Source organism: Globicephala melas, chromosome 16 (assembly GCF_963455315.2).
Source record: "Globicephala melas chromosome 16, mGloMel1.2, whole genome shotgun sequence".
In the NCBI taxonomy this organism is placed as follows: Eukaryota; Metazoa; Chordata; class Mammalia; order Artiodactyla; family Delphinidae; genus Globicephala; species Globicephala melas.
The window spans coordinates 40,720,882-40,739,484 of record NC_083329.1 but is presented as its reverse complement, the minus strand read 5'-3'; the positions used below and the strand labels follow the sequence as shown (position 1 = coordinate 40,739,484).

At 34.0% G+C, this 18,603-nt stretch overlaps 1 protein-coding gene across 1 annotated transcript in view; it reads left to right on the top strand.

The window, feature by feature from the left end:
- The window catches only part of PCDH15 (protocadherin related 15), an 807,822-nt gene that overhangs the window by 693,640 nt on the left and 95,579 nt on the right, over positions 1–18,603 (top strand). Inside the window, exons 24-25 of the mRNA XM_060286024.1 lie at positions 9,787–9,896; positions 12,176–12,316. Coding sequence (XP_060142007.1) covers positions 9,787–9,896; positions 12,176–12,316 — 251 coding nt within the window. The remainder of the gene's footprint in view (positions 1–9,786; positions 9,897–12,175; positions 12,317–18,603) is intronic.

The window sequence follows — 18,603 nt, the reverse complement described above, 5'->3', positions numbered from 1 at the left end:
TCAGATTTTGAGGGTATTTATGAGCCATATTAAAGGCATTGTTCATTTTCAAGGAGAAATTTGAGGACACTGAAGGAATTATCTCTAATTTTAATCCATCACACCATGCCAGTATTCTCCTATCTTCCTCAGCAAAAAGTGGAAGAACAGTTAGATTAGAAGAAAAAAATATTTTATGCAAATATTTAATGAGGTAAATGCCACATTTTGAACGATGATATAAAAACAGTAGCATTTTTAAAAATATTCAAAATGTCACACATTATTTCTAATTTTATAATATTTACATCTCAAACTAAAAAATTATTCCAGGATTAAGGGGTTTTACATGAATATTTTATTTCTTTATTTTCATTTCTCAGTGTATCAAGTAGGTATCATAGAAAAAAAGAGGGAAAAATCAAATTGCCAATCAGACATAGTAAGCATAATGAATCTGTTTCTGGTAAATGGACATTTAAAATCTTTATCTAATGGATTCTAAATAATAAATTACCATATTTAAAGGGAAATGTTGATAAACATTTGTTTATTAAACAACCTCTTGTTTGTTAAAACAACCTCTCAGGCTTTTCAAAGTTTAATAACTAGGGATGCTGTATGGATAAAAGAACTGGGTAGGGGATATCTAGCTACAAATTTTTTTCCAGTTTTTTTTTTTTTTTTTTTTTGCTGTATGCGGGCCTCTCACTGTTGTGGCCTCTCCCGTTGCGGAGCACAGGCTCCGGACGCGCAGGCTCAGCGGCCATGGCTCACAGGCCCAGCCGCTCCGCGGCATGTTGGGTGTTTCCGGACCGGGTCACGAACCTGCGTCCCCTGCATCGGCAAGCGGACTCTCAACCACTGTGCCACCAGGGAAGCCCCTTTCCAGTTTTATTGACATATAATTGACATGCACTATTGTATTCATTTAAAGTGCACAACATAATAACTTGATATATGCATGTATTACAAAATAACTACTACAATAAGTTTAGTTAACATCACCTCATATAGTTACAATTTTTTTTCTTATGTTGAGGACTTTTAAGATCTACTCTTTTAGCAACTTTCAAACATACAATATAGTATTTTTCACTGTAGTTGCCATGCTGTACCTTCATTCCCAGAACTTACTTGTCTTATAACTGGAAGCTTGTACCTTTTGACCACCTTCACCCAGTTCCTCACCCCCCACCTCCCACTTCTGGCAGCCACCAATCTGTTCCCTGTTTCTGTGAGTTTGTTTTTTTTTTTTTTTTTAGTTTCCACATATAAGTGAGGTCATACAGTATTTGTCTTTTTCTGATTTATTCCACTTAGCATAATACCCTCAGGGTCCATCCATGTTGTCACAAATGGCAGGATCCCCTTCTTTTTTATGACTGAGTAATACTTCACATATTTACATATATATATAAAATATATATCATAATAAAAACTAAATCTAGAATTAATATATTAATTACAACTTCTTTAGCAAAAACTTAAATGAAAATGAAATACCCCCACTTCCTAAAATAATGTTGAATTTATCTGTCTTAAGGTATTGAATACTTAATCCATCTTAAGATATATATCCTCCTACCTAGATGGCATGATTGTAAATGTTTATTGTCTTTCTAGGGTATAAATAACACTTAATGAAAAATGATTTATCTCTTTCTTTCTTAGAAATTCTAGCAGAATTTGAACGTCTATTTTTATTACGCTAGTTTTGAGGTAGTACATTCATTCAATTGTTAAAAGTAGAATTGAATTGAAATATTAAATGCTCTACCAGAGTATCTATTTTTCTTTTTTGATGTTATGTGTATGACTACACTAATATATTTCAAGATTCTATGGTGATTCATTAGGTAAGAAATAGTTTCTTACCTAATGGCATAGAGTCTAGTGGAATCAATAGAAAACAACAAATAAAAACATTAGAGAGCCTGTTTCAGAAGTTTACTGTCATGCCCTTCAAAAAGTCCAAATGTACAGATTCATCTATAAAGGAGAAAAGAAACACTCTTTTTTTTTTAACGTCTTTATTGAGGTATAATTGCTTTACATGGTTGTGTTAGTTGCTGCTGTATAACAAAGTGAATCAGTTATATGTATACATATATCCCCATATCTCCCTCCCTCTTGTGTCCCCCTCCCACCCTCCCTATCCCACCCCTCTAGGTGGTCACAAAACACTGAGCTGATAAATAAGCCAAAATACAAAACTGTTTTCTCAGAGGTTGTTACTAAGTATATAAAGACCTACATCACAGCCTATTTTTAGTAAGTAAATCAATTAGCCAGAAATGAATATGCCTGGTCTAGTCATTCATCAGACCATGCAGCCCGCTGATTCCACTTACAGATACTTTGTTGGTATTTGGGAAATATAAAATATAAATAGTGCATGCCATGTTTACTACTGAACTTTTAACCAGATATCTGGTATTAATGTATTTACTACATTTTACTGTAACTGTTTACACAACTATCTGGTTTGCTTGTGAAGCTATAAACTCCATGACTGCAGAATTCACTTCCTCTATCCTGTCTTTGTGTCTTTATTGCCTAGTGGATGTCAGGCACATGGTATATGTTCAGTAAATATTTATTGAATGAATGGGTAAACCTCTATGCATAAAATCATTACATTTTAAGTGATTTTGTTGTTGTTTAAGTCTCAGAGTCAGCCTATACCAATCCCACCCCACAGTAGTTGTTTTTGAATGAAACCCCAAAAAGTCTATGAATTTAAAGCTGCAAAGACAGTAAAAAGAAAAATATTATCCCCGTTTCAGATATAAAATTGATGTGATTGAGAACTGAAAAGGGAAAATCAGAGTGCATAAAACATAGTCTATAATATTAGCCAAGATAGATATTAATAAGTATTCCAGTTTTATTTTTATTGTGTCTACTGTCTATGAGACAAAGCTACACATCATTATAATATTTAAGCTAAACTTCCAGAAGCGTAGCTTATAAAGTGATATATTAACGATGGCTATAATTTATGGAGTACCTACCACATGCTAGGTGTAAGGAAAACTTTTTGTATGCATTATATCCTTTAGTGAACTCAGCAATCTTCTGATCTAGTTAATGTCCCCATTTTACAAATAAAGAAATAAGATCAGGGAAACTAAGAATTTTCCCAAGGTCACATAGCTAGTAAATATGAGAGCCATAATTCAAACTCAGAGCTATTAGAATCTGAGGAGAGTGTTCTTAGCTTAATTCTAGTCTGTGAAAGGACATTCACTGCTGTAGAAGTAAGCACTAAAGGTTGATGACTAGAGTGAGGGAAGCAAAAGACAGGAAGGCAGCAGGGAGAAAGTCCATTATTCCCCAAAGACATGATTTCAAACCACTCCTATCTGAATCACCTGGGGACCTTTTATAAATGATAGTCCTGGATCTGACTGTATGGACCTACTAAATGGGAATCTTTAAGCATGATGCAAAAGTCTGAAACTTTAATAAGTTATTCAGCTAATTTTTACAGTTTAAAGTTTTAGAGCCAATGACTAAGAAAGATTAAACTCTATTAATTCAAACAGTAAATCAGTCAATCTATCAATCAAACAAACAGATTGCAGATTTAGCTTTCAAGTAGTTTTCTGAACTTGAGAAAGTGCTTACTACTCAGGACCTCAGTTTTCTTGTCTTCCAGACAGGGTCACTTCATGGATCTGAATAGAAGCAAAACTCTTAACAATAGTAAGTTCACTTCAGAAAAGATGTAAAAAAACAGTGTCTAACCATTGGTCCTTCATTCATTTTCTTATCTACAATCCATCCTAAGAACTGTAGGAAAGCTGGCATCTCTCTCCTGCTTCATGTCTTTTTTAGACTGTTTTTCTCAGTTAAATATGTCAAATTAGATCACCCTGATGCAATTACTCCAAGGTTACAAATAGCAGGAGTTCCAGTGGGTGTTTTTTTTCCTTCCCATTTTCATTAAATTCCCTCATAGTAGATATAAAATCAGTTCCTAAATTGGCACTGATTCGCAAATATATTGAATTCAGACATGTCAAAATAAATTAATTTGTCTCTCAGTAGAAAGAAAGCAATACAGCCAGATTGAATCCCAGTGAAATTTTATAGCACTTATTTACAAATACTTTTATATCCTAAACTGCACAGCATTTAAAAATTAGGAGCTTTATGCAGCACATATAACATTTACTTTTACTGCTACTTCTTAAAACCAATGATAAAAGTAAATTTTAAATTGTAGAATAATTCTTTCATTTTATATTTATACTGTAAAACTGGGGCTAACCTTTGGAAACCACACATTCCGTTATTTTAGTATTGTCATTATTCAGATGACTCAGATACATTAAAATATTTAATTGAGAGATTTATTGTAATCTATATTTTCCAAAAAATCAATTTTAAATGTTAAACAGATATCTATGAATTAGTTTATACATTCATAAGAAAATTATGGTATATGTGTTTTGCATATAAATTCTGTAGCAGTTAACTTTTCTAGGTCACAGTTACTTTATTTGCAAAAATGTATTTCTAAACAACAGATTTGGAGTTATTTTGATCAACTTTCTTCTTACTAAAGTGCACCTATTTGTAGTACATTTATGATTCAGCAATAAAACATATCAAACCACAAAAAGACATGGGGGGTGGCTTAAGTACATATTGCTAAGGAAAGAAGTCAGGCCCCAAAGACTACATACTATATGATCCCAACTATATGACCTTCTGGAAAAGGCAAAAGTATACAGACAATAAAAAGATCAGTGGTTGCCAGGTATTTGGGTGGGGGTAGGGGGACAAATAAATGAGGAACAGGAGATTTTCCATCACTGAAACGATATTCTGTATGACACTGTATGTAATGGTGGATATATGACATTATACCTCTGTCCAAACCCGTAGAACATAAAGAATGAAACCTCATGTAAACTATGACCAAAGTGCTGCCTTTGAGGGATAAGTAGTAGCCAGTGCTGCCATCTGGAATATGTCAGGACATGTAGGTATTAAACCCAATTCAGATCAAGCTTTGTGAAAGAACCTTTAGTGAAGGTCCTTCCTTAAGGCATTTTAAAGATGTAAAACCACTTGTAAAAGTCACTCCAAGGCTCCAAAGTCCATGTCTGTTTAAAATATACCATTTTCTTTAGCATCCTCTTCGCAACCCTTTTCTGGGGAAAGGGAATCCAGTAGGTCTTTTGACTCTTAAGCTTCATCAGTAAGTCTATATATTTTCACTAGTGAGCCCTAGCTCTTTCAAGTGTCTTTTATTGTAAGAGGGCTTTTTCTCAATTATATTGGCAGTAAATCTGGCTTTAAAAAGTAGAATTCTTGAATTTCAGATTCCAAACAACTATTAGTTTTGAATTAGTTATTAAAAAGTTAAATTGGAAGAGGGTTAATGATACATTGTTTATTATAAAATGGATGAAGTGCAACTACAATTATGTGAATTGATTGCAAGAGAAAAAAAATTGTTTAAAAAAAGTGGCAAAAAAAAGTGGCTTATGAGGAATCATTTATTTGACTATAATTCTTTGCTTCTGAAATTAATCAATAGATTTTGATTGTATTCTACAGGAAGAAGGGGAATGATAAATCACATTATATCAGACTCAGAATGGTAGAATTGGAAAATACTTTACAAATAGTTTACTCTAAAAATCATAAATTGTCAGCCCACAGATCAAACCAAGTCACGTGATGCTTTAAAAAATAAATTTCGTTGGATACCAAAATGTAAAAGTTCATAGAATTTACATAAAAATTTGAATTTCCTTTTTCCATTTTAAAATCACTCTGGACTTGCATTATTGCATGCTGATTATCCTTATTAAACAGAGTATGTAGTGTCCAATTCCTTTCCACCCCTTTCCCCATTAATTTATTCCCAACCCATTTTATTTAACTTTCTTATCTTTTTATCCTCTCTAACATCTGATTTTATGGATCCTGATTTAAACCAACTCCTTCATCTTATATTCAAGTTATATGTGACTCCAAAGGGAATATGTAATTTGCCCCATCATGTAACTTGTACTTTCCAGGGCATAAAACAAAAATAAAATGGGCCTTCCCTGGCAATAAAATAGAAAAGAATTGAAATTTTGTAATCTAATGCTCATTATCATAAAGGTTGATTTAAATCTAGCCAGGAGAAAATTGCTTTTTTTTTTTTTTTGTGGTTTGCGGGCCTCTCACTGTTGTGGCCTCTCCCGTTTGGAGCACAGGCTCCAGACGCGCAGGCTCGGCGGCCATAGCTCACGGGCCCAGCCACTCAGCAGCATGTGGCATCTTCCCGGACCGGGGCACGAACCCGTGTCCCCTGCATCGGCAGGCAGACTCTCAACCACTGCACCACCAGGGAAGCCCAGAAAATTGCATTTTTATAGTATGTTTTGATTCTGGTAGAAAGAAGTATGTTGGAACAATTAAGACAAAGGTTAATGAGATATTTTGTCTAGAAGTAAATCTGTTTTAAACATTTACTAACAAAAAGAAGTTTAAATGTTTTTAGTGGTGGGCGAAGGATTTGAATTCCTTCTTAAACTATGTCAGTTGCTTTTTCCAGTGTTAATCATTTTCATCCTGATTGTACAAAAATATGCATAAAATATTTTATTTTTAAAGTTTAAAATGAAAGATGGCATTTTTATAATGTTAAAGCTGAAGGCATATTAGCTGCAGACTTTATATTTCTATACTTTATAAGGATCAAGAGTTCATTATGAAATAATTATGGAAAGTATAAAATTTAGCTCTTATCTCACATAGTAACAAGATAGGTGAGTAAACAATTTAAACAGCTTCTATTTCCACAAAAAGAAATCCAGTATATGAAAATCATCACAGAATATGACTAACATATGTTTTCTTATATCACACTTAAGTTGTATGAAATTTGATCTGTCGTTAACAATTCATTGCTCTAATATCCAAGCCATGTGTATTAGTTGTCTATTGCACCATAATAATACTACTGCAAATGTAATGAGTTCAAACAACACACTTATTATCTTGAAGTTTCTGTAGGCCAGGAAATTGTTGGCTGTGTCCTCTCTTTCATAGTCTCACACAAGTTTTAGTCAAGATGTTGGCCAGGGCAAGAATCTCACTTGAGGCTTGACTAGAGAAGGGTCTACCTCCAAGCTCATGTGGTTGTTGCTAGGATTCAGTTCCATGTGGGATGTTTTACTGAGGGCCTTAGTTGCTTGCTGATTGTTGGTCAGAACTCACCATTCCACGTCTCCACTCACTTCATTAAATCCAGCAAGGGAAGTAGTCAGAGTCCGCTAGCAAGAAGTTACAAGTTATAATCTAATATAACATAGTCACTGAAGTGACATCCCATCTTGTTTGCTGTATTCTGTCCATTAGAAACAAGTCACAGTCTGCCCCTCCTACAAGAGGGGATACACAAGGGTAGGAATACCAAGGTGAGGATCCTACTGTGTTTCCATGACTCTTTAATTTTAACCCTTTCCAGGTTTAATGATTTCACAATCACCAAGGTCAACCACTAGCCAATGTTGCAAACAACAATTAGTCTTAATGTCTGTTTATAATCTAAAATATCATAGAAAAAGATATCTATTCATAATCCATCAAAACTAACCTTAGTGTCACTTTTCGAAGTGCCTTCCTTTTTGTGGTAGTCTACTGTCATTTTAGGTTCAAAATTACCGAAGGCATCCTTATTTCACTAAACTGACACTGTGACGATGCCTAGGTAAATTGCTTATAAAATATAATTGTGTTACCTCAGATATCTTTCTTTAGAAGTCTGCTTAGGTAAATGTATCCTTTTCTTATCTAAATATTTTTTTATTCTTTGGGACTCTTTTGATTGCAAGTGATTGAAATACTAGATAAAGGAGAATTTGTTGTTTTAGTAACTGAAATGATGAGTTTACCTAGCTTCAAGTATAAAAGCATTTAGATTACTAGTCAAAGTGTACAGGATGTATTTTCAACCTTTAGTTATTTCATTTGTGTTGCTTTATTATCAGAAAGAACCCCCTCATAGGGAGAAACATTAATATTCTAGTCAATAACAACAAAAAAACTTTTTTTTTTTTGGTTACAGTAACATTCTTGGACAAGACTTTCATTGGGTTTGCATGAAACATTTACCACACATGAACATACAGCAAAGCAAAATAAAGTGCTCTCATTGGCCAGAGCTGGGTAGTGTGTCTATCGATATACCTGGGGGATTGGGTCAGTTCTACCCAAACCATTTAGACTAACAATGAAGGAGGTATGGTTATCCAAAGCAATATCTGGATGCTATTAACAAAAGAAGGCAGAAAATATGCAGAGAAGTAAAATTAAACAAACAAATAAATAAATAGATAAATACTTTATAATTTTCATTAAAGAATTATACAGGTTAGTTCTTACTCTTTGTCAAGAAATAGTTACTGACCATTCACTGGAGATATGGACCACCATTAGGTGCTATAACATCTGTCTGTAAGATAGATCATTTTACATTTAGGTAATTTTAGTCTATCAAGTATATGGAGTACAGTGGCAAAGAACATAGCATTTTGGACAAGATGTTTAAGAAGGACTGTATGTAATTAATTTTTCAGACTGTATTTGTAGCTCAGAATTTGTTATAAAAGGCTTTATGTAAGCACAATATAATTGTGTAATGTAATCTAGATTAGAAGAACTGAGAAGATGGAGATAAAAATGAAGGGTAATATTAAGAGTAAGTATTACAAGATAAAAGGCCATGTGAAAGAGTGTCAGTAGGATTTATCTTATCAGTTTGAGGAAAGAGGCTAAAGCTTATAGAAATCAGATGGGTTAGATAGATTGGACTATAAAAAGATTCGGAGATGTTAAAACTTTATATTTAAGAATTTTCTAAATCTGTTGGAGTTGGATGATATAAGTATGTGAATTGTAAGAGTGAGATTGTTTGCATTAGTTTATGAAGATAAAGTTATAATAGCCTAGTCACAGTGACCAATATTGTAAAATAAAATGGATATTTTGAGAATGAGATACTGTGTTGTTGAAAATTTATTTTTTAAATTAAACAAGTATCATGCAAACTATTATATATAGGATGGATAAACAACAAGGTCTTACTGTATGGCACACGGAACTATATTCAATATCTGTGATAAACCATAATGGAAAAGAATATGAAAAAGACTATATATGTATAACTGAGTTACTTTGCTGTACAGCAGAAATTAACATAACATTGTAAATCAACTATAATTCAAAAAAATTTTTTAAATAAATAGATAAATAAAATTAAGGGTCATAGTACTGAGGGAATAATATGGTTACAGTTAAGTAAAATAAGTGAATTCAAAAGAAATATTAATTTTGTGATGCCATCCATTCAAATACGTTTAGTACAGTTAAAGTTTAAAGTAGAGCAGGATAAGGACTAGACTAAAAAGAGATATCTGGAGGCCATTTGCTTAAATATGCTAATATTACCAACATAAAAGCAATATTTTTCTTTAGCAACTTGAGATAGCAAACTGTATCTACCTATTGCATTCTGTCCAGAAGTTGAGACAAGTAAAATGAATTTTATACAATTTTTGGCAGATAATAAAGTAGTAATATACGTGTGACAAGACATTCTTAACAAAGAACATTTGCATAATTTTGAACATAGGGCTGGAGTCTGAATGTGTTACTTTGTTGAAAAGTTCAAAAAATAGTATTATTCAAATAAACACAAATGCACAAAACTAACATATTCTATTATTAAATTCAAAACTCCATCATGACAAAATGGACAAGAAAAATAAATTATCTTCTCTAAACCTGCAGACCGCCTCCAGTAAGTGAACTTGCAACCAGAGGGACTATGGTTGGTGTAATTTCTGCTGCAGCCATCAATCAGAGTATTGTGTACTCCATTGTTGCAGGAAATGAAGAGGGTGAGTATATGTTTAGTCTGTGTTTTCATCATAAAACAATAAACTTAGATTTGGAATAAATTTCAGATTTAATTACTCTTTACCCTATTTTTCTAGTAAGATGTGTCTGACTTAAATGTAACTATGTGCTGAATCTGATTAAAAATCCAGTTATATTGACAAATGCTATTTATTTCCCCTAGGGAATACTCAATATCCAATTCTGAAAGTGTTCCCCTCCCCCTGAATTAGGGATATTTTAATAACGTGTTCAAAATTAATGCATACTTTCAGCTTTTGGTCATAATCATAGCCTGCAGTAGTCTCTGGCCACTGTTTTGTGCCATCCACAGCCCTTACCCCATGTCATACATTAACTAATCCTGAAGAAATTTTAGGAACAGAAATAACTGTGAATGCCCAAAGAGCCACATCCATGATAAAAAGCCTTTTGTATGAGTCCTCAAACTGTCAAATCAAACATATAATCAACAGTTGTAAGTAAATAAATAATTTGAGTTTTGTCTGCCATCACTTTCCACATCCATGATAAAAAGCCTTTTGTATGAGACCTCAAACTGTCAAATCAAACATATAATCAACAGTTGTAAGTAAATAAATAATTTGAGTTTTGTCTACCATCACTTTTCACTGAGAATGGAATGGTTTGCTAACCTGTGGGAATAAGTTCCTAACTCAGTTTTTCTATTTGCATATTGATTATTTGTTTCACCTATGACCCACAGGTTAGTTGTCCTCTGGTTTTCCCTTTTTATGAGTTAAATGGTCTGGCATGTTGTAGGTGGTAAAAAAACAAACAAACTAAAAACCCAGTTAATATACATTTAAAAAACACATGCATATTCAATATTAAACGAATGAATGTTAATGTTGTAAAGCAGTTTGCAAGGAAATTATAAAAGCTGTTTTCAAGTATTTCAGTGACCAACCATTACTGGAAATTACTGCCCCTGAAGCAAGTGCTCAATGTAGTACTTTTCTTATTGTCTTTGTTTCTCCTGTGCTGTTATGCCTCCTCTCCAAATATTACTGACTTTCCTTTTTCCTTGAACTTATAACATCTGACTGAAGCTAAGATTTCTGAATCTGTTCTTATAATTTTTTCTGTAATTCTATCTGTTCTCTTCCTTGAAGTTAGCAAAGTGGCTCTACTTATTACCCACACTCCACCACAATGATTCTTTTTACATTCAATTTATTTGCTTATCAATTTATTCAACTAATATTTATTGAGCATCTATCATGTACTCAGTACCTTCTAGCTACTTGGGATAGAGCAGTGAACAAAATAGACAGATCCTTGCCCTCATAGAATTTATCAATACAATGAGAGGAGATAGTAACAATTATTAAACAATTATTAAGTTAATAAACATATAGTGTTTAGGTAGTGATAAATGCTGTGGAGAAAACCAGAGTGAGGAAAAGACAGAGAGAGTGAAAGAGGTGGGGTATTACAAAGGTTGCCAGTGTGCCCTGCCCTTCACTCAAATATATATGACCAAATTTTAATAAATAGACTTCAGGGGCTTCCCTCGTGGCGCAGTGGTTGAAGAGTCCACCTGCCGATGCAGGGGACACGGGTTCGTGCCCCGGTCTGGGAGGATCCCGGATGCCGCGGAGTGGCTGGGCCCGTGAGCCATGGCCGCTGAGCCTACGCGTCCGGAGCCTGTGCTCGGCAACGGGAGAGGCCACAACAGTGAGAGGCCCGCGTACCGCAATAAATAAATAAATAAATAAATAAATAGACTTCAGGGCAAAATATTTTAAGATATTTAGAATAATAAATAATATTTTCTAAATAATCAACATATGAAATTATCTGTTTGTTCTGTTTGTTCCCTCTCACATTCTTAGCAAAACACTAAATCTGCAGGATAATAAGATGCATTACATCATAAAAAGTATAATAATCCAATAAGGTCATAAAATAATTGCTTAAACAAAATTAAATGGATTTCTTTAAAACAAAATTTCTAGAAGCATTTAGTGTGGCAGAAGATTATGTGTATCTATGGAGAGGGAAATAGTATGCATTGTTTCAGATTTAATTGACCATAGAAACATCAATTTCCAGGAGAATCTCAAAAAAACTTGAATTTCAAAACATGCATTTAGGGAAACACTGATGTTGATAATTTCAGGAACTGGAACAGAGTTTCCAACGCCAGCATTTTGTAACTCTTATATGTGTTTTAAAAATCACAGTGCTTTTTAAAGAGAATTATTTTCCCTTACAGTGTGAAGAGAGTAACCAAGGAATTGTGTTTTAATTCTAGATAAGTTTGGAATTAATAACATCACGGGCGTAATCTATGTGAATGGCCCTCTGGATTATGAGACAAGGACAAGCTATGTACTTCGAGTCCAAGCTGATTCCCTGGAAGTAGTCCTCGCCAACCTACGTGTTCCTTCAAAAAGTAAGTTGTATTACTTAAGGATTTTACAAGAATTTTATGGTGTTTTTATTTATTTTCTAATGAAATACATATGTCTAAATAAAATCCTCAGTGGAGAACGTAGAAAGATCATTAACACTCAAAGATGACTGCCCATTCATTTTAAGATCTGATATATGACAATGCAGAGAATGACTTCATACTTCTTAAATGTCAAGGTAATAACACAATGTTTTCAAATTTTGTGCAGTCTTACTGGAATGCCATCATTATTGGTGTATGTTGCATAGAAACCTTATTCTTAATTACACTGGGTAGTTATGGCTAACCCCTTGGAATGTATATTGTTAAGGGGCACATGATTACCATACATTTCCTGAATTGTGTGGCTTCTGGTACTTTGTATTTTCTTAGAGCAGAGGAAAATGCATCTTAAAAAGAGTGACTAACATTTATCATAATGTTAGCATTATACTTAATTCACACCCATTTCTAGGAAATGAGATTTATTATCCCCATTTTACAAAGACAAGAAAAGGTTAAGTGATTTTTCAAAAAAAATGTTACTGTCAGTAAATGAAAAGTGGGAGATTTAAGCTATCTTTTGACTCCAAAATCTTTCTTCAGCATTTTGGTGTAGTGTAGTTTACCCATACAGCGAACCAAGTAAAAGCCAATTTGTGAAGGGGGCCAGCATAGATTGAGAGATGTTACTGGTAATGGGATAAACACTGTTCTTTTCCATCCATTGAGATAATACTCCTTTGCACATTAAGCAATCCATCTTTTTGTAACTTAACATTGTCATATATCAGCTGTTATAATGAATGGGAAATTTTTTAAAATCTAGAAAACCCAGGAAAACCTGATTTAATTTAACTACTAGCAGAATAGAGGCCCAGAGAAAGTATAAATAACAAAACAGGGTATGAAACATTTATATTTTACTCTGGGCCCATTTCTGGACATACTCTCACAGCACTCCATCAATCAGCATCTTTAAAACAGGAAAGAGGATAAAAGAAGAGACCCTGAGAGCCAGAGCAAGAGTACCCATATGAATGCCAGAGAGAGAGAGAGAGCACCCCAGCAGGATAAGAGAAGAGTGAGCAAGGTGGGAGTGAGAGGCAAAAGATGTGCTACAGAGTTTTCTGTATCAGTTCAGCAATTGATGATCATAAAAATAAATCACTTCTGTTCATGTATTTCAAATCTCACTTACAGATCTAAGGTAGAGGCCTGCACAGTTGTTTGTAAAAGCACAACCAAATCATTGGAAAAATCAGATTATATACAGTGTGTCTGTGGAATTACAGGAATTAAACTGTCTTCAGTGATTATGCATCACTTACATAATTGTTTAAAAATAGCAGACCAGGGGGCTTCCCTGGTGGCACAATGGTTGAGAGTCCGCCTGCCGATGCAGGGGACACGGGTTCGTTCCCCGGTCCGGGAGGATCCCACATGCCGCGGAGCGGCTGGGCGCGTGAGCCGTGGCCTCTGAGCCTGCGCGTCCAGAGCCTGTGCTCCGCAACGGGAGAGGCCACAACAGTGAGAGGCCCGTGTACTGCAAAAAAAAAAAAAATAGCAGACCAGTTATTTGAGTTTTTAAAATCTTTAAACTGCAAGCAATTACATTTTTATAAAATATAGAGGACACTTACAATTTACAATTCAATTGTAAATTAAATTGACTAAACCAGGAGTTGAAAGATTAGAGTAGTTCTAAATTACATAATGTAAACTACCTTATTGCAAATAAAAGTAAATGTAAAAGTTAATTGAAAACCATTTGTCATCTTTCTTTGAAACAAACAGAAAGTTAGAATTAGAAAAAAAAATTTGCCAAATATTTAAGTTGTAGACCCTAGCATTTTTCAAGAAATAGCTCTGATTTCTAGGCATAAAGACATATTGATGTTTCATATGTGAGTATAGTAAACTAGTTCTCACTGTAATTTAAATGTAAATCTGAGGCTAATAAAAGTTTAGCTAATACACCCATGTATACTTACATGTGCCCTAGTATGCATGCACAGTGAGACCAGTTAGCAAATTCATGAATTATCCTCTCAGAAATGTGTGAAGCCGAAAAGCTAAATGTTAGTTTGTTTAATGCCTAATGCTTTGACTATTTGTTATTATCGGGTTGGCCAAAAAGTGCGTTCGGGTTTTTATAAGATCGTACGGAAAAACCCGAACGCACTTTTTGGCCAACCCAATAACATTTCATGACTGACTTTTTTTTTTTTTAAACATTTTTATTGGAGTATAATTGCTTTACAATGGCGTGTTAGTTTCTGCTTTATAACAAACTGAATCAGCTCTACATATACATATATCCCCACATCTCCTCCCTCTTGCATCTCCCTCCCACCCTCCCTATCCCACCCCTCCAGGCGGTCACAAAGCACCGAGCTGATCTCCCTGTGCTATGCGGCTGCTTCCCACTAGCTATCTATCTTACATTTGGTAGTGTATATATGTTCATGCCACTCTCTCACTTGGTCCCAGCTTACCCTTCCCACTCCCCGTGTCCTCAAGTCCATTCTCTGTGTCTGTGTCATGACTAACCTTTGCTTCTTGAGTCTGAAGTACAAACCCATGTAGTATTTCCAATACAGTTTCACTTATTAATGACTGTTAATGGCCTATGATCAAACCCTACCCATTAGCTATGCAAATAATAAGACCATTATGTAAATTGAGGTTAATTGTTTAAAGTTTCATTCCTTCTTCAGAATTAGCTACCCTATGATCTTTAGCTCTATCACATATCATATGAATAAAGGTAATAAACAGAATAAATTTAATTCATTGAAGAAGATTTTATTATAATTTCTTTACCAAGAATTTATTAATGAAATAATTTTCAAAGTAAGTTTTACAACTATGCTGTAAGTAAATTTAATATTTAAAGCAAATTAATAATTAAAATAGAAAAAATTACAGCACATTTCCAAAATTTGATATTAACAGTGTTTAAGACATTTTAATCTTTTAGCGGGGAACATTTCAAACGTAAATAAAATTACAGACTATTATAATGAACCTCTATGTATCAACTACCCAACTTCGTTGAGTCCTGGGAAATCTTTCATTTAGTCTCACTCCATTATTTTGAAACAACACAGAGACATAATATTTCATCTGTAAGTATTTCAATATGTATCTCTTAAAGATAAAGACTCTTAAAACTTAATCAGAATACCATTATTACTCTCCCCAAACTAACAGAAATTCCTCAGTATCAACAGATATCCATTCGATACTTGTACTAAAAATTTATTCACATTGGAATCCAAATAAGTTCATATACTGCAGTTGGCTGACAGCTCTTTAAGTCTCTTTTAATCTATAGGCTTCACCATTGTCACTCCTTTTTATCCATCTTGTTATTTATTTGTTTGAGAAATCAGATCTCTGAAACCTGGATTTTGACAACTGTATCTTCAGTGGGTCACTTCATATTTTTCTCTGTCTTCTTTATTTCCTATAAATTGTCATTAGAGCCGGAGTCTTGATTAGATCCAGGTTGTTGTTGTTGTTGTTGTTTTTTAAGAAATAAATCATAGGTGATACTCACTACTTCTTTAAGGAGGTACACCAAGTCTCTTTGGCTCTCTGCTCCTGTGATAATAGCAGCCACTGTTAATCATTTCCCAACTATTAATTCTTCCTTTTATTTCTTCTATATGTATTAGCCAAAATATTTCTATAAAAACTCTCTCAATATCAAATATTTGATTACTCTGAGGTCCAACTCCTATAGGAAAAGCAGAAGAAAAAGTTTCTATTCTTTTGCTCACTGGTCTCTTTTTACTTTGTGGCTTTGACCATGATCTTTTTCTATCTTTCATGTTTCTCTTTCTACCTTCTGTCTTTTTAATCTTTCAGGGTAGTTTCAGGAATGCTTTTCTAATTCACAGCTGTAGAATACCTGTTTCAGTTATTTTCATAATGTGTTAAAAATTATTCTTCAGCTTTTAGAAATCTGCTTGCTTTCCTCTGCACTCCCATTTTACTTGGAGACGTTTTCTTTGCTTTTCCCCTATTGTGCCTGTCCTGCTCAATTTATATTCTGCTCTCACTGTTTTTTCCTTTCTCCTTAGTGTGGAGTTTTGTCCTGCTACTGCGTTCATATTAACTTAGTATCTTCTTCATTTAGTGTGTGCTGGTAATTTTGAGGTTCACCAGCTCTCAGGGCCACCAGAAACCCTTAGCCCTCTCTGAACTCCCTTAAAAGCAGTAGTTATCACACTTGCAGTTAGTACAGAGATCTGGTTTATGTCATTTGTTTTCCTCAGAAGTTCATACTCTGTGATCTGGAGGCTAGCTTGTTGCCTTATTTAGTCTTAGATATTATCTGTAGGTTTTTGGTTTGATGCTAGGATATTATCCTACTTAAAACTTGATAGTGGGGAGGAGACATAAAAGGAGAATACCCACAAGAATAACTACATGGGTTAATAATAATTTAACCAATAAAGTTCTATGGATGTTGGTACAAGATAAAAAAATAAACTTCTGGGTCAGATGCAAGGACCCTATTACTCCCTACAAAAGTATTAGCAGGAGTATCAGCTTAGCAATCAGCATAGCAGTGCAGCTCCCTGAACTCCAAACCTCATAGGCAGTGTAGGGCCTTCAGACCTTCACATGAGTGGATTGCACCACAGGAGAGAACTTAGAGGGTCTGCTGCTTTTATAGCAAGTGATAGCAAGTCTTTGTCAAAAGGGAGGCATTCCTGCAAGACATTGTCTCGCTTTTTAGAATTGCCAATTGCATGGTATATTTTCTCCCAATATTTTGCTATCCAAATCTCTGTCTTTTAGTAATGAGGAGGATTCAGGAAGATTCAAATATTACATTGTCACCTTAGTCTTCCTCAAATCCCTAAACACATTATCTTAATCCAAGGATATTTGAAATATTTGTTGAATCAGGGGAATTTTTTTCACAGTCAATGAATTTAAGATAATAGGAACTATATAGCCCTCTCAGGTCCTTGCACTGTGCTGTTACCGAGTTTAGGATTAAATTTTCCCTCAAGTGCTTTAGATTTTTCACCCAGGGCTTCTAGATACATTTTTTCCCTCTCTTAACGACTAACTTTTATCTTTTAAGCTTCATTAATCTTCTTTGGAAGTAGTGGGTAATATAATAAATATATGATCAAATGAATGAATAAATGATGAATAAAATAATCCAAATTAACAGAAAACATTTGTTAAACAGCAAATTCAGCCAACCTTGGACAGTATAGTACTGTAGTATTTACTATTACAAAATATCTATTATGAAAAATAAGTGGACCCATGCAGTTCCAACCCGTGTTGTTCAAAGGTCAACTGTAATTGAAAAGCACTTTCAAAATAAAGTTGCAGCAGGAGAGAACACCAATGCTGAAAGTGCCCCATTGACAAAGTCTGTTTTAAACACAGGTCTGGCCCAAAAGTGTTCAACCGTTTCACAATAATGATTAAGTCGAAACTTTCCTGCCTACCTTACCAATCTTTCCTCCTCAATCTCTAATACCAGACGATGGCAACCTGAGTGTTAAACAAACAGCTGCTAGTAAATAGGTGAAGAGGTAATTAATAAAGAAGAAAGAAATCTCTTACAATCTCTTCTCCAAAGACAGGATACTTTCCAGGAGAACATCTTAGCTGGGAAGGAAGAAATTTGAAGTATTGATTAATATATTGAACTAGAGAATCTTTTTTAAAAAACAATATGATCATAGTACTTTCTATTAACTAAATCTGTTTATTTTTTTAAATTATGGAATATCTTGAGGTTTTATTCAACAGCAGGAAAAAGATTACCTCAAATCAGCAGGATGAAAGGGAGAGCAGAAAAGAAAAAACAGGCTTTTATAATTAAATTCCATATGCCCATATTAAGCTCACCATTTCAGTGTGGCTGGAGAGCAGAATGTAGTTGAAACATTTTTTTTTTCAGTTTTATTGAGATAAAATTGACATATAGCACTGTAATAAATTCTCTATCTCCCCTGAACAACTCAGTCTCTCCTGGGTCTTCAGGATGAAAGTTATTGGCCCCAAAGAGATTTCAAGGAGCCTATGTCCTTGAGAAATTCCACAGAAACTTATATCAATATTTCTGCCACAAAGTCATCACCATTTTTTATCTTATATAAAACAAAAGCAATAATACATAATGTGCAATTTTATTAGAGCTCAGTTTGATATATGGAATTTCACAATTGAAGTGCAGTTTTTCTTCTACAGTAAAATTATCTTCAAGTGTGGAAGAAAAAACATAGCTTTGTATAAATATATCA